The sequence below is a fragment of the Perca flavescens genome, chromosome 19 (genome assembly GCF_004354835.1).
Source record: "Perca flavescens isolate YP-PL-M2 chromosome 19, PFLA_1.0, whole genome shotgun sequence".
Lineage (NCBI taxonomy): Eukaryota > Metazoa > Chordata > Actinopteri > Perciformes > Percidae > Perca > Perca flavescens.
The window spans coordinates 28,536,125-28,552,770 of NC_041349.1; the positions used below are offsets into that span (position 1 = coordinate 28,536,125).

General features: G+C 40.7%; 1 protein-coding gene across 1 annotated transcript in view; it reads right to left on the reverse strand.

Moving 5' to 3' along the window:
- zanl (zonadhesin, like) overlaps nt 1-14,523 on the reverse strand; it is an 82,300-nt gene extending 67,777 nt beyond the window's left edge. Inside the window, exons 1-19 of the mRNA XM_028563719.1 lie at nt 14,367-14,523; nt 14,162-14,259; nt 13,930-14,008; nt 13,677-13,823; nt 13,266-13,459; nt 12,979-13,120; nt 12,549-12,793; nt 12,092-12,240; nt 11,710-11,838; nt 11,427-11,562; nt 10,859-11,000; nt 10,292-10,485; nt 10,024-10,162; nt 8,272-8,388; nt 7,036-7,160; nt 6,032-6,177; nt 4,098-4,241; nt 3,289-3,396; nt 482-651 (exon numbers count right to left, since the gene is read on the reverse strand). Coding sequence (XP_028419520.1) covers nt 482-651; nt 3,289-3,396; nt 4,098-4,241; nt 6,032-6,177; nt 7,036-7,160; nt 8,272-8,388; nt 10,024-10,162; nt 10,292-10,485; nt 10,859-11,000; nt 11,427-11,562; nt 11,710-11,838; nt 12,092-12,240; nt 12,549-12,793; nt 12,979-13,120; nt 13,266-13,459; nt 13,677-13,823; nt 13,930-14,008; nt 14,162-14,259; nt 14,367-14,523 — 2,761 coding nt within the window. The remainder of the gene's footprint in view (nt 1-481; nt 652-3,288; nt 3,397-4,097; nt 4,242-6,031; nt 6,178-7,035; nt 7,161-8,271; nt 8,389-10,023; nt 10,163-10,291; nt 10,486-10,858; nt 11,001-11,426; nt 11,563-11,709; nt 11,839-12,091; nt 12,241-12,548; nt 12,794-12,978; nt 13,121-13,265; nt 13,460-13,676; nt 13,824-13,929; nt 14,009-14,161; nt 14,260-14,366) is intronic.
- Nucleotides 14,524-16,646: the final 2,123 nt, after the last annotated feature.

The following is a 16,646-nucleotide window of genomic DNA, read 5'->3' on the forward strand; positions in this document are numbered from 1 at the left end:
AGGAAGGAAGGATGAATGGATTGAGGAGGGGTAGCAGGATGAACCAAAGGAGGGTAGGATAGCGACAGGGATATGTAAAGGTAAAGGTAAAGTTACTTTATTTGTCACATACACGTACATTCTCTGCATTTAACCCATCCCTCAAGGGAGCAGTAAAAATGTATATAAAAATATGTAAAAGGAGGGACAGAAGGATTAAGATAAGGATGAAAAGATGATTAATGGGTTCCTTGTAGCCACACCTCTTAAGTTGCTAAAAATAAAATACAGTAGATTTTTTTTTTGTCTGTTATTGAAAAAAAAAAATAAGTCAACAATGATCCCTTAAATTTAACTACAGCAATAGTGTCAAAGAACTGTATTTTAATATATGGAACTATTGATGGGTAACCCCTGATCCACTTCCTCCCTTCCCAGCCACGGCGAAGAATGTTACGTTTAGACACCAAAACGACCAGTTAAGTTTAAGAAAATGACTTACGACAGAAGCTTGGAGTCCTCCACGGGTGGACTTTGGCTCCGGCGCTCTGGCAGGCGTCGGTGTAGGCCTGGAGCTGGTCACACAGCACATGCTGCTGGCCTTGGAACTGGCACATGTCATACACACAGCTCTGGAAGAACGGAGTGGGATTCACCACACCGATACACTCCCTGGAACAGAGGCAAACACTCAGAGGGTCAGGCAGAGGGTCCAACACTAGAGATGTAACCAAACATTTAACTCACCATTCAATTCACGCTTTGAACGTCATGACACGATTCTCAACAGTTTTTTAACAGAGTGAGCTGCAGACAAATGACTGAAAGCTATTCCTTTATTTTTTTTTAACTGTGCAAAAAAAGAGATGTGTCCTCTTATCAAAAGTGCAACTGAAATTGTATATCATTTTAAATGAAAATAATTAAATAAAAAATAAAATCACTAAATAAATATTTAAAATAAATCTCTATAGATAAATAAACTGAGAACACAGTGACGTCTAAAGTCCAACAAGTGAAATCTAAAGTAGATTACGCCCTACTGCATCCCCATTAATTTTTTATCTCAAGCGGTTGTAATCATTACACGTTTATATCGATTCTTAACCGACTCACAATGCAAGGTTCCATCCCTATCCAACCATAACTAATGGCATGCTTCTGATTTCACTGCATATATGAAATACATGAAACCACGTCCTAAACAACCCAAAGTGAGAGATTGATATTAGGCATTCAAAACGCATTTTCGTTAACATACACACTGGAGATTATTTAGATTAAAAACGACAGGATCCAAGTAGTCAGAAACTAATATATATATATATATATATATATATATATATATATATATATATATATATATATATATATAAAACCACGATACTTATGTCATAAAATTATGCAATTTTAAACAAGCCATATTCTGCGAGATTTTGTTTGATTATTACTTTTTTCCCTACTTGATGATGTCCACCAAAAGAAAACTGTGTTTTTTATCTAAAAAGTTTGTTCATCTCACTTAAATTTCATTCTAGTCAATCTAGTTGACTGAAAAAGCAAATTATTTTATTATTCTAGTACCAAGAAGTTAAATTCCCATGTGCAATTTATATAATAAAAGACGGATACTCTGCGTATTTGCATCGATACAGTATTGCCATGAAAAATATTGTGATACTATGCTGTATCAAGTCTCTCCCCACCCCTAACTATATCTATATAGATATGTTTAGGGGAGATTTTTATTGTAGATTCTGACTGTAAAAAAAATGTTTTAAAATAAAATATAAAAATGTGTATCTATGTGTGTGTCTATGTGAGTGTGTGTGTGTGTTTTAATGTTGTTTAGAGTCCATTGCATTCATGTGATTTTCCAAGAACGAGCTAGAACTGTAATCTGAAATGGGTAAAAGAGTTGGATAACCTTTAACCAATCGGTCTCTCCTCCAGTAACCCCTGGTTACCCCTTTCAAAATAAAACACACCCGCCGTGTGTACAGTTGTAAAGTAGGTAGAAAATGGAACCAATAAACCGTCATTTGACAAACTACTCGGCCTGACTATCTACAGTATCTACAATCACACCCTCTAACTAGCCTTTGTACACAGTATGCTATCTGATCCACACCCATCCCAACAAATAGATAAGTGCCGACAGTGCTCAGAACAGGGAGGTCCCGTACCGATTTCAGGCTAACAGCTTAAGGTTAACATGTAAGGGTTAACGCCCAACGAGGTGTCCATTAGCAGGAATTAATGGACCAAAGGGAGATACAATACCTGATAACGGACACCTCAAAGGCCATTAGCCCCTTTATGCCATGGTCACTTTAAAATCCAAAGTTTTTTTAAACAATAACTCCGTTTCCTGAGGGTTTGACAAATACCTGGAACCTCAGATTTTCTTTTTCATTTAATATAGCGCATTCATTGACAACGGTAAACAGTCAGTTGCAACTCCTTAGTAGGTATCCTATATCACTTTTTTTGGCACCGTGCAGCCAATCAGAATGGAGTATTCACCCAGACCATGGTATAAGGTAACATAGATTATTAAATTACCATAGATTTTACTGAAAGGTGTTCAAAATATATGTAGACGAACTTTACCTGAATAATTATAGTGTAACAGAAAGCTTGTGTTACAAACGGGAGTTTTGGACATTTAGTAAGCCATGGGAAATAGCAAGTAGGATCTGGCAGTTTTGGTATTTTACACAGACAAAACATCTAGCTCAACCAGTAGAGGGTGCGCCCCATAAAGGCAGAGTCCTCGGCAGTGGCCCGCGTTCGAATCCGATCTGCGGCCCTTTGCTGCGTGTCATCCCTTCTCTCTCACCACGCTTTCCTCTCTATCTTAACTATTTAACAAAAATGATCTTAAACACACACATATAGGAGTGGGTGGTAGAGCGAGTGAGAGAGTGATGGTGATTAGCTTCGGAGCGACTCTAGAGTCATAGTGAGAGAAACAAAGTGTCTCCTCTGTTCTTTCTGACCATGGTGGGAAATCTGGAGCAGGAATAGTTAACCCTCTTCTTGATTTCATGTTGTTTATGGAGAAGGAGAACCAGGAAATGAGTTGGAGGAAATGTAACACTACCAAGCTACGGTCGAGAGGACCAATTACAGCTGTGTCACCGCAACGTGTAGTTCAATTTTTGGAGACGTGCACGTACGGCGTAGGGTCCGTGTCTCCATGTACCTACGTACGTACCCACGGCGTGGATTTACCGCAGAAGCATAAATCTGCCTTTTAACAGCTATAACAGGTCAATAATTAGGGGATAAAAGCTGCTTTCTTACCTGAAGGGTCCAGCAGGGTCTTTGAGTTTGCCACATTTGTCTGGCTTCACCACCTCAGCCTCCAGTTTGGGGTCACAGTCTGGGCTGGGCCCAGTGCCTTGGCTACACCTGAACAATGCAAACACAACACCAGTGTCACAATCCATTTCACTTATCTTCAGGAGTTATGGCAGACTCAATTCTTTGTAGGGCTGGGCAATATGAAAAAATAAAAAAAAAAAAAAAATCAGATATCACAATATTTTTGACCAAATACCGCGACAATATTTTAGGGATGAAAATTGGTGCTTTCACAAAATATTTACACAATGAGATTTGTGGTATATAATCATATATAATGTGGATATAATGACTAAGTGGGTAAAGGCAAATAATAGAACGGCTAGAACAGTCTGGTAAATTCAGAAATGACATCACTTTACTGTAATGCAGCCTTTCAAACCAGGACAACACTTGTCATATTACCATATTCAAAATCTAAGACTATATCTAGTATCACAATATCGATATATTGCCCAGCCCTAATTTTATAATAATACTCTCTCTTCAAAATTAAATTCATGTTCTTGCAAAAAATTATTTTTGGTGTCGAAAATGTCCCATCGCGCAAGTATAAATCCATACATTGCGTAGCTCATATAATTTGTGTTATTGTCATTTCCCAAACTATAAGTAAGTGAATGTATGTTCAGGTTATAGAGCCCAGTCACATGTACCTTAATCACATGCTTGAGCTTTATGGGAATCTCCAGGGAAGGCTTAAGGAAATTCTCAGATTCCAGCACTGAATGAATGCACGTAAAACTCACGAGTCATCCTCGTCTTCTTTTGTCTGCCAGCTGTTGCCGAAGTCGTTGACGTTGCCTCCCAGAGTGCCATCTGGCTTGGTGAAGTCGTTGTTTGGGTTCCCGTCGTAGTCGCCGCAGAGGCCGCACATCTGGTCGTGGTAGGAGCTGCCGGGACGGGGAGGAAGAGAAAACGGGATTAGGAGATGGAGAGGAATGTCTTAAGAAGACTTTAAAAAGGTTTAAATAATGTTTGGCTCTTTAATGGAATTCTATAAACAACAGAGACAGAATACTCTGATACTATTAATCAGGGCACCATCAATGGAAGAGATAGAAGCAAAGTATTAAAAATGCTGGCAGGATTTGTTAAAAATAGCAGATCTGTATGACGTTTGAACTACAGATTGGACAGATGCCGAGGTAATTACTTAGGCAGTTTTTACGAAATACACAGAGACTCAACTGCAGTTTATGGCTCTCATTTGCTGCACCCAGCCGGTGTCATTCTGTCTTTCAGGGCCTCTTTCATTCAGATTCCTATTTCCTGTCTAAATTCTTTTAGTAGTTAATCATTTCAGCAAAAGAAATGTGGACTGAGAAAGGATCCACAGCCACATTAAATTGTAAAAATATGCACGCATCGCATCCGGGAGCACAATGGTTTACATGTGTTTCCACATTTTGTTTGATTCTGAAAATACGGAGATTACCAACTCAGTTTAGGGTGTTTTAAGTGTCCCAGATAAGTCTGTTTTAGAGGCTTTATTCCCCAAATCCCACAATCTGACAGCTGCTTGGAAGCACTGAGTTCGTGACACCACGTTAGATAGATTTTCAGTAAATTCATTCTCCTCGTTTCATAAGCGTTTATTACAAAGTTCTGTTATTTCTATGTTGCTTTTCATTAAGGATAATTATCATGAAATACTGAAAAATGATGAAAACATTTACCTGCTGTATTTTATGTAAGTGTGTAAAAAAAAATTTCAAACAAAAAAAGAAAATTTCCCACATGAATTCAACCAAGGAGACAGGGTGGGACCACCAGAATGTTACATCACTAGTCTATATCGACGACGTTTCATTTATGGGATTGTTCTGGTGCCGCTGCAAGTTGCGTCTGATGTCCCTCATTATCAGCCATATGTCCGTTACCTTCCTCTTTCTCTCTGTTGGCGTTCTAAACTCTGGTGGATTTCTGAGGACTATGGTTAACTGCTCCTCAGATCTCTGCAGGGTAAATCTGATCTGTCCAATCTGAGTTTTCTGTTGAAGGACTAAAACACGCTTTGAACGTACACATGTTCCACCAAAACAAGTTCCTTCTTGAGGATATTTCGTAGTAGAGCCGTAATCAGTTCGGCCCGACAAGGCCCGAGACCGACAGAATTCATCCCGAGCCTGACAAGTACATTTTGATTGACAGCTTTTTAAAAGCCTGAACCCATTTACAGCCCGACATTATTCAAATGTGCCCAGGCACACAGTTCTTTTGCCAAGAATGAGTCATTTATACATTTTTTAACATCATTTATTCATGACTAACGTAGGCTATAGGCCACTTGGAAGTTGGAACAAAGAAATAAAATAAGTCCTCCAGAGGCCAGCCTCTGTTTCACCTCCTCAGCATCAATTTTCGCACTAAACGAAATGCATCACCTGACCGCTCATTTACCGCACAACCCGGAGGGCAAGCCCAAGCCCGGCCCGAGCCCGAGCCCGGCCCGAGCCCGTGTAAAATGATAGAAATTAAGCCCGAACCTGTCGGGTCTTGTCGGGTTCAGGCTCCGTCCGGCGCTTAGCACCTCCCATGATGATTGTGATTGGTTTAAAGAAATGCCAATAAACCAGAGCACGTTTTTCTCCCATCCCGGAATGCTGTGTGGAGTAGCCAGACCTTCCTCCGCAGCGCTGTGGAGGAAGGTCTGCCAATGCCAGACTATTACATTACCAACCTGGGAACTGAGATCTGGGCGTAATGGTTTCCATCCCAGCGCACCCGGAGGCCGAAGGGCGTCTGCAGGGTGATGTACTGGCCGGCCAGACTGAGAGAGATGAGAGGGGAGGGGGAGTGAGGGAGGGACACTCGCAGTCCGTTCACCTGCCGGAGGGAAGGAAGAAAAAACCAGGGTCAACAGAAGATACAGGTACCAGTTTTGACATACACACACACGTGTGTTACATATTTACAGTTTCCTGTCAGCTTTTCCAACTCTAAGCTATTTATTGGCATAGTTCCAACAGTTACAGAGAAGCAATGAAAATCTGAGATCTCAGGTCCCTCCAACAATGCTCATTAAATATGTCTAAAAAGAAAATCACCCCAGTAATAAAAATGGCAATCTAAGACATAAAATAGTGCGGAAGTTAAAATATAAGGATAAAATATATACCATAGACTATAAAGACAATCTAACACAAACAATTTATATTTGTGGTGTACAGTAAATGCAAACTGAATTTAAAACAGAAAAGTAGTAGATGTACTGTATATGTAGTATATGAATTAATAAATATAATTATATAGGGCTGCAACTAACAATTATTTTCATTGTTTGGTTTATAAAATGCCAGAAAATGTCAATCAGAAGATGTCCTCAAATGTCTTGTTTTGTCCACAACTCAAAGATATTCAGTTTACTGTCACAGAGGAGAAACTAGAACATATTCACACTTAACAAGGTGGAATCAGAGATTTAATAAATATAGTGAAATAGTTGGTGATTCATTTAATAGTTGACAACTAATCAATCACTCTTTGTAGATGGTAACAGGTGTAAAAAACGCAAATCAAAAGTATATGACTACACATAAAATTGGAAATTGAAAATCGCAATGCACCCATGTATGGTGAAAGAATCGGGAGAAAAGCACATGGTCCCAGCCCTAATACCCATGTTGTGCCCAGTCATCCTCAGTGATACTGACAGCTTGTAAATACAGAGACAGAGATACTGACCAGCGTCCTCCTGGCCTTCATCAGGGTCACAGTGATTCCATTCACAGTCACGTAGAGCTTTCTCAGGTAGGACAACCCTGGCATTCCTCTCTCCTCATTCTTCCCCTCCACTGAGAACCAGGGACCTGCACAGCAAGGGTACACACAGGTCACTGTCTGCTATGTGCAGTAACTACGTTTCTTAAACAGTGGGGCTGAACAATTTGGACTTTTGAACTAATTGAGATTTTTCTGCCAGATATTGCGATTAGGATGCGATTTTTAGCTAAAGTTCAATATTCAGATGCAGATAAAACATCTCATGGAGAATTATAATATGAGACACCATCAAAACTGCTCTGTATTCAAGGATGAGAACATGGAAATATGGCTTTATATGACTTGGACTAATGACAACTATGGTTGTTTTCATTTATCATGTAGTTGTAGTGCCACCTCCTGGTGTAAGACATCAGATTTTACAGGACAACTTCAATTAGATCTGTGAAGTACTGTCTGTGTGGAGTAAACGTGTGCTTTACTTCAGTCTTTTCTGCTTTATGCTGAGTTTTGCACATAAAAAACACTTATAGTTTAATAAAATAAAATGTAATTAAATTAAACTACCAAACAATATATCTGCCTACAAGTCCAGCTGAAATGATTAGCAAACTAAACACTTAGTTGATTGATAGAACAGTTTGGATCGTTTCCAGCTTCTAAAATGGGAGGGTTTTTCAGCATTGTATACTTTTACTTTTAATATTATGAGTACATTTTCCTGCCGATACTTACATTCTTTTACTTAAGTAACATGTTGAATGCATGACTTTCACTTGTAACAGAGTATTTTGTACAGTGTGATATTACTTTTACTCAAATAAAGGATTATCTGAATACTTCTCCCACCACTGGATCTGTGCATGTGTCATCTAAATGTGCTCGCAATTAGACTGTTTGTGCAAGAGATAGTTCGATAGATAGATAGATAGATAGATAGATAGATAGATAGATAGATAGATAGTCTTTATTGTCCATCTTCTTTCCATGGCATGTTTTTACTGTTTATTTGTGAAAAAACAGTAAATAATAATAAAAAAAGCACAACACCACATATAGAACACATAAAACATGTAACACAAATACAAAACACATCACATTAAGACATCCACATAGACATATCAAAGTCTCAACCAGAGCTGCGACCGTGACATGAAAACATTGTGTTCAGGTGCAATGGAAATAAAAGACACCTACCTGTGGTGTTCTTGCAGGTTCTGGCCAGGGTGTAGGTACATGTTCCCATGAAGCTGTAGAACTTTTTGTCAAACGTGTTGTAGTGAGGATCTCCAGACACCACACAGTCCTGAGAGCCTGAGGGACAGGGTCACACACACACACACACACACACACACACACACACACACACACACACACACACACACACACACACACAACGTCAGAGTAGCTACTACACGGCTGCAATTACTCGAGTCACAATTTAGCAACTTTTTTGTTTACATTGAATAACTTGCATTTGGGAGTTGTAGTTCCATTCTGGTAACAAAACTATATTTGTTTGTAATGACGTACCCAAACGTCACCTTCCAGTAACGTGTTGTTACAACCGAGTATCATGTTTCAGCTTTACAGAGCTAGGACAAGCTAACGCTCGTGCTAGCTAGCTTAATTAGCAAGGTGCAATGTGTAATTCAGAATGAAATGCCGACTCCTTAGTGTCTTTTAGTACAACCATAGACTGTATAATATTAACCGAACGCTGAACGAGACATTGGAGGCGAAGAAGTGAAGTTCTACGACGAAAACACGGACAACGCCCACAAGCCACAACACCGTGGTAGTGGGTGACTTGTCACTCAATCACAAGGTAACGTTAGCCACGCCCCTTAATCATATCCTGCCCGGATGCGATATTACGAATCCCACTATGGCCACGCCAAGACCCGCCCTTCAATAGCGTTCACACACTACTATTGGCCAGGCGTCCATGCTTACATGTACAGGTCCTATCCCCTGACCAATCCCCTAACCCTAACCTTAACCACTCGATGTGAAATGCCTAACCCCAACCAATGGAGCTGCTTCGTAGGGCGGGTCTTGGCGTGGCCATAGTGGGATTCGTAATTTTGCTGCCCGGATAGCTCAGTTGGTCGCGGGCGCCCATACACAGAGGTTTACTCCTCGATGCAGCGGATCCGGGTTTGACTCCGACCTGCGGCCCTTTGCTGCATGTCATTCCCACTTCTCTCTCCCCTTTCATGTCTTCAGCTGCCCTTTTAAAAATAAAGGCTGAAAATTCCCCAAAAAATAATCTTAAAAAAATAAAAAATATCATCTCCTGCCCTTCTTTATAGTCTATTTTACTCTATATGGGACCATCATTTACAAAATGAACATCATGTAGTATTGAAGAAGACTTGAAACTAGCAATTGGGACCATAAACTCATTAGGAATGATGATACTAAGTTAATAAATCAAGTGAGAAATAGGGTCGTTTTCTCATAGACTTCTGTAAAACTTTGCAACCAGTGCCCCCTGCTGGAATTTAGGTAGACTGCAGGTTTAAGGAACTTCCGCATTGGCTTCATTTTTTTTTAGAGCCGAAGGTTGTTGCTTGAGGTTGCTTATCTTCCTCCAAACTTTGTGCCTTGTTATCATCATACTGTACCAAGTAATATTAGAATAGGTACCTAGTACTTATATATCAACAGTATTAGTTTCCCACATTCTTAAGCGCTTATTCCCTGACATCACACCTTGTTCAGTTGTACCTACAGTACATGCATGTATGGTTACTGTACAGGCAGTCTGGCACACTGTTAGTACAAATAATGACCTGCTGTAATCTAAAGCCTTACCAGTGATACCTCCCACAATGTATTTGCATTAATCTTCTGCTAAACTGTAGCAGTGAGATGCCAAGTACCGTATAATTCATATATCCAGTTCAGTTACGTCGTGTAGTAGTGTGGTGGGTGTAGACTTACTGGTGGGATAGCAGCCCAGCTCTCCATCCTGGTGTTTACACTCGTGCATTGGGGGACATTCAGAGGCCACACAGGTAACGAAGGGAGCATCGCACTTACACTTCAACATACAGTCCGCCTGATAAAACTCGTCTCCAGGCTGACACACACGCACGCACACACACACACACACACACACGTAATTGTGTTAGCAGGATGAAGTTCATATCAAAGGCCGTAATATCCTCAAAATGTAGAAATGTTTTATTTCAAACCAACTTCACCGTACCTCATAATACTGGCCGTTGTAGTTGCAGCCACAAGAACTCTTTCTGACACACTTGCCGGCACTCAGGACGTAGCCAGGATCACACACACAGCTTTCAGAGCAGGGCCCACTGCAGGAGGGAGGTTTCCCAGTACACGTCTCCTGACAGGGGTCTGCACAGGGCTCATAGTGGCTGTTTGGGCCGCAGTCCAGAGCTAGGGGGGGGAGCATGGGAGGCTGAAGTCAGTGATAGTGCTGGGCAAAGAAGCATATGCTGAAATCAGGGCCTGTTTTTATATCAAGTGTAGTATCAAGATTTGAAATAAAGGCAGCAGGATTAATGTGTAAGTTATAGGCAAATAAAAAACCAAAATATGATGCCAAAAATACAATTTTTAGTAGATTGTAAGTAAAAAATTGGCTTACAAGCTAAATGTAGCCTATATGTTACTTAAAATAGTAATTATTTGCCTCAGCTGTGAAATGATCCTATCAGCACCACATGACCACAGCATTCTACAATGTTACTTCCATCTTACCCTCACAACATCCCTCCATCCAACTATCATTTCTCCCGTTAACACTCACGGCAGAAGGTGCTATTCCTCCAGGGTCCGATGTTCACCCCGCGGTCCTGGCATTCGTTGACGTAGGCTTCTATGGCTTCACACAGAACGGGCTTGGCTCCATCCAGCGCACACAGGTCAAAGACACAGTCCTTGAAGTAATTCTGAAGACAAACATATAGTTTGTTTGAGTGATATGATATTGAATGATAAAATCCCGAAAGCAATGCCTTTTCACCATGGATGTGATGAACTGACACCCCTTTTCGGGGGTGAATTCCTAATGTAAACATAAACCTGGTGCATTATAAAAAAACATTTGTGGGTTGCTTTTTTGCTTGAACAATTTACAGCATAGGCTCTATCAGAAGCAAAACTGGCATTGTAACCGAAATGTCCATAACATAATTGATATTGAATTGAATCAGAAATGTACCGAATCGATTTGGGGAAATCATTGGGGATACCTGGGCCTACTACAATGACATAAAATCTCAAAACATCAAAAGAGGAAACTGCTTCACATTTGTTTGTGTGTGTGTGTGTGTGTGTGTGTGTGTGTGTGTGTGTGTGTGTGTGTGTGTTCTTACATTTGGATTGACTTTGGGGTGGCACACAGCGAAGGGACCCTTTTTGTCCAGCAGGATGCCACAGTATCCAGAGCTCTCATACAGTTCTTGCTCTCCATCACACTCAGGGATGGTGGTGTTGGGTTTCTTATTACACCTGCCAGCACAGACACTCTGTTAGAGGAGCTCTCTGTGTGTTGGTTAGTTAGGTACATCATGTAATAACTAAACCAAAAAAATAATACTTTTAAAAGAGTCTGTATATATGTCTTGATTGTAGGAATTATGTTTGTATGCTACTCACTCTGAATCGGTGTTCCAGCTGTGTCCAAAGTCATTGGCATTGTTGGTCAACGATCCATCTGGTTTACGGAAGTCATCTTTGGCATCTCCATCGTAATCTCCACACAGGCCACACAGCTGGTTCTCATAGCTGCAGATTACAAGAAATGATCTACACGTTAGTGATTTGTGGAAGTGAGAATAACAAGTCAGTCAGAGCTACATCTCTCTACTCCTCCACCATGTCCAAGAGTTTGTGACTTATTCCAACCAAGTACTAGTGTTTTCACTGATTATCTGAGTTTATTGTCAGCAATATTCCCAAACTTCCATTGGAAATGGGATTCTGTGTGGGGGTCGAGGTAAGAATGTAAAGACACAGCAACTCCTCAGTCCTAACTCACTCTTTGATCACTTTGATGTCCATGAAATGGTTTCCATCGTAACGAACAGTCACACCAAAGTCCATGGATACAGTGTAGAACTTTCCTGACTTGAACACAGAGACACCAGGGGCCGGAGACACTGGCACGTTTACATTGGTCCCATTCACCTGTGTGGGGAAAGCAGGTGAAAATAACATTAACTTTAAAAACTGTCTATGTATACAATCTTACATGTTAAAACAACAATGAAAATAACAACTTAACTTCCTGCGTTGCTGCCGAGCCTCCCATAATAACTACTAGGCCACTAGAGGCCGCCATCTCTATAAACATAAATATAGGTCGTAATTGTTGCTGATAACGACCTATGTGGGCGTTTTTCAAGGTAGGAGTCAGGACAGCTTCTCTTGTAAATATGTCACGCTGCCATCCTATCTGTTAAAAATCTGTGTTTGTTCCTCCCCTCATTTCTTACCTGCACAGTGCCACCTTTGAGGATGGAGATCTTCAACATGCGCACATATACATGTACGGCCTTCACATAGGAGATGGTGGGCGTGTTAAAGCGATTTTCATTGTCGGCATGGACCTCAAAGAATGGCAGAGTTGTTTTATTACAGGGTCCAGACATCAAGTAGCTGCAGTTGCCCATGAAGTTGTAGTTGCGTTTGTCAAAAGTGGTGTAGTGGGGATCACCAGATGCTACGCATGTGGAGGTACCTGAGGTATGAGAAACTGTACTTTAACAGTTGTTATGTTACTAGTATGTTTCAGTGATTTAAATATTAAAATTGTAACAAAAGACCAGGCTTTAGAATACAGCAGATAGTAACAACAGGCCATTTGGGACCAAATTAGATTATTTCAGATGGTCGATCTGAAGTTAGACGTCTACCAGACATTACCTTTAGGATAGCAGCCTGAAACACCATTGACCTTGCGGCACTCTTCAGTAGGGTCACAGGAGTTATCGACACATTCCAAAGAGTAGTTCCCTGCACAGCGACACAGCGTTGAGCAGCCATCTCCAAATATGATCTCGCCAGGCTAAAACACAATTGAACAAACCATCAATAATCGCAGGGTGCATTGTGTGTCACAAGAACTACATAGAACAATCTTTTTCTCATTTACTGTCTAACAATTATATATTTAGTCTTAACAGGAATGTATGCATATGGGTATATCTGACCTCATAATAGTTATTCTGGCCGTCCAGACAGCCACATTTCTCCAATGGCACACAGTGCCGTCCTTTGAAGACAAACCCTGGTCTGCAGAAGCAGCCACTGATACAGGAGCCAGAACAGTTGGTGGAGGGTTCCATACAGGTGGGGATACAAGCTGGGCCACATTCTATATAATCTGCATCAGGAGGGCATGGTTCTGTACAGCACAGGGGAAACAAGGTGGTTAAATACAAATGGGGGAAACAGATGTATGAAAGAAAGAAAGAAAGAAAGAAAGAAAGAAAGAAAGAAAGAAAGAAAGAAAGAAAGAAAGAAAGACAGAAAGAAAGAAAGAAAGAAAGAAAGAAAGAAAGAATTGAATTAAGTATTAGTGTAAAACTCAAAACTATAAATTGGCTAAGGACATGTCATACTTGGTGGCTTGGCTGTAGTTGGTCCAGGAGTTGTAGGTTTAGGTGTAGTTGGTCCTGGAGTTGTAGGTTTAGGTGTAGTTGGTCCTGGAGTTGTAGGTTTAGGTGTAGTTGGAGTTGTTATTGGTGGTAGAGGAGTTGTTGGCTGAGCTATAAATGAAAAGAAAAATCATTTCTCATGGAACTATTGACACATCGTAGACATATTTCCTATGGTGCAGGGAGTGACTTGAATTCCCTCGGGTCAGTTTCTCACCTTTGCAAGCCATGACACACACAGCATCAACGGCAATATCTGTCTTAGGAGTTTCTCCAAAGGTTCCCACAATCACAAACTGAAATACATATGAATGCACCAAGAACGTTAATGTGAACCTATGCACAAATACACACACACACACACACACACACACACACACACACACACACACACACACACACACACACACACACACATGTACAGAGACACACAAAGTTCTAGTATTTACCTGAATGGCAGCAGTTCCCAAGTACTGGGCCTCTGCAGGCTTCCAGCCCTGACCCTGGTTCCCCCTCACAGTGAAGAGAGCAGGTCCAAGGCTTCCACCTGGTTGACAGAAAAACAAATTCAAGTGAAATATAATCATTTCCATGCTGTCTGTGTTCCTGTCTGTTTGTTTCATTGTTTTCAGTTTTAAGTCTTCAGTCTTTCACCTGGAGTGATGGTGTGGACGCTGAGCTCCATAGTGGTGCTGGTGCCGTACAGGTAGTAGTGGAAGGTGAGGTCCAGACATCCAGACGCCGGGGTTATTTCAGGACTTATGAGCTGAGACTTGGCTCCAAGGACAGCCTCACTAGAATCCATCAACATGTAGGAGCCAACTACATATGGAAGGGGTCAAAATAAAGTATATAAATAAAGTTTTTCTTGAAGCTTTTGTGACACCTATTCATGAACACAGGGTCAGAAGGAAAATATGAATTTGATGTTCTCAACTCATTTTGTTGCCTTGGTGGTTTTATATACATTGCCAGACTCTGTGACACAAAGTCATTCAACACGGCCACTTACATCCAGGTTTGGAGAAGTCATCATCAGGGCCAGTGCCTTCAGTGTCCGTATTCCCGGACCACTGTTCAAAGCCAAATAAGTCAGGATCCTCAGTATGACTCGTCCACCCACACAGATCAGTGTCAAAATCGCAGTCAGAAACACAAGCTGTGAAAAAAACATTTGGACAATCATTAATACAGCAATTTGTGTTTGTGCAGTGGTGTCTAAGTGTGTGTGTGTGTGTGTGTGTGTGTAGCTTACAGGGACATGCTCCTTCAGTGATGATGATGTTGTCCAGAGCAGTGTCACAGGAAGAAGTGAAGCCTCTCTGAGCCTCAAACACAATCTATAGACACAGAGCATACATTATCACCCTGCATGAAGATATGAATACAGCAGTTGTACTGTATGCAAAACGTTGCATTTGAGTTATACAGTAGATTGATTTCAGTTTTGCAGTCTGGTTGGATTAGATGAATTCTCATGGCAAATTATTATTATTATTATTATCCGCAAGTAAGTTGTAGCTCGTGTAGCTCAACATTGTAGTTTTTCTTTCACAGACAATATGTGTGTTTCCATTCCACCTGTTTTTATGTGTAATTTTTTCATTTAAAAACCAAAGTGTCAAAAAATCTTAGAAAAGTGTTAACTTTTGGCTAAGACGGAAAAGTTGGTGTATCGATGAAAGCATCAGCTCTGTGTGGACAGATAGGGAGACTGTTATGTAATGTTGTAAATGTCATATTTCCATAACATTTTCCACATTGTTTTCGTATGTTTGAGGTTTGACTGGAGCTCTTTTAATGACATCATCTCAGTTCTCCCTCTTTTTCTGCAATTAGATTTTTGAATGGCACCCGACTTGAGGATTAGCACCAACAAGTGTTTATCTCGATGCACCTACAGTAGCTACCTAATGTTCACATAATAGCAGGAGAAGGAAACGCACATTTTATTTTGCCAACATTTTGGAAATTCATTTCAAATTTGCCCTAAATTTAGATGAAAACTTGGCTACTGACAATGAGGCCTAGCTTTGTTTTATAGCGTTTAAGCAATATTGGTGTTCTGATTCATGAAAATAATTGATGGTGCAAATGGTGTTCTGGAGGGATAGTCAAAGAGGGAATTTAATGCTGAAAAGGCTATATAAAAAATCCAGTTGATTTGTCTAACTCTGCTGAAGCATGATATCAGCTTCAGAAAGATTGAGGAATATATTTTTGTGAAGACTGTGGGATTTGCCCCCCATCACTTCCATTGGAAGTGCATTAGAAAGATCTGTGAAACTGTGTGTCAATTACTGCTCATGCACATGCATCCATTTTCTGACATTATATAGACCAAACAACTAATTCATTAATTGAGAAAATAATTGACAGATTAATCGACAATGAAAGTAATCGTTAGTTGCAGCCTTCCAATGCACCTGTCAGTAGACTTTATAGTATGTAGGTGAATACAGTGAGAATATCTGTTTTTCCCTTCATGACCAAATCTTTGATCCCAGTTGCCATATTGCTTCTCATCTATAAGTCCCTTATTTCTGATGGTTAAAACAACATCTACAGTGACCTGCGAACACTCACGGTAACGCTCTCACTGCTGGGTTTGGACGCGGTGACAGATCCCTTTAGCCAGGATGGACTCTGCATACCTGTCCTCTTCCAGACCTCCTGCTCACTGCTGGGCCTCTTAGCCAGAACCCTAAACACATTTGTACTGTCCGAGCCATACATGTAGTATCGAAACTGGACACAGATCTGAGAGGCCGATGATGAGAGGGCAGGGCTCAGCAGACGAACTTTCTGTCCATTAGCCACATTGTCACACTCTTGGTAGATATAGAAGCCCTCTGCAGACAGATTGACACAGAAAGAAGTATTTATAATAATCAGAATTCAGTGGTTCCATCCTAGGACTCTAAATCTACGTCA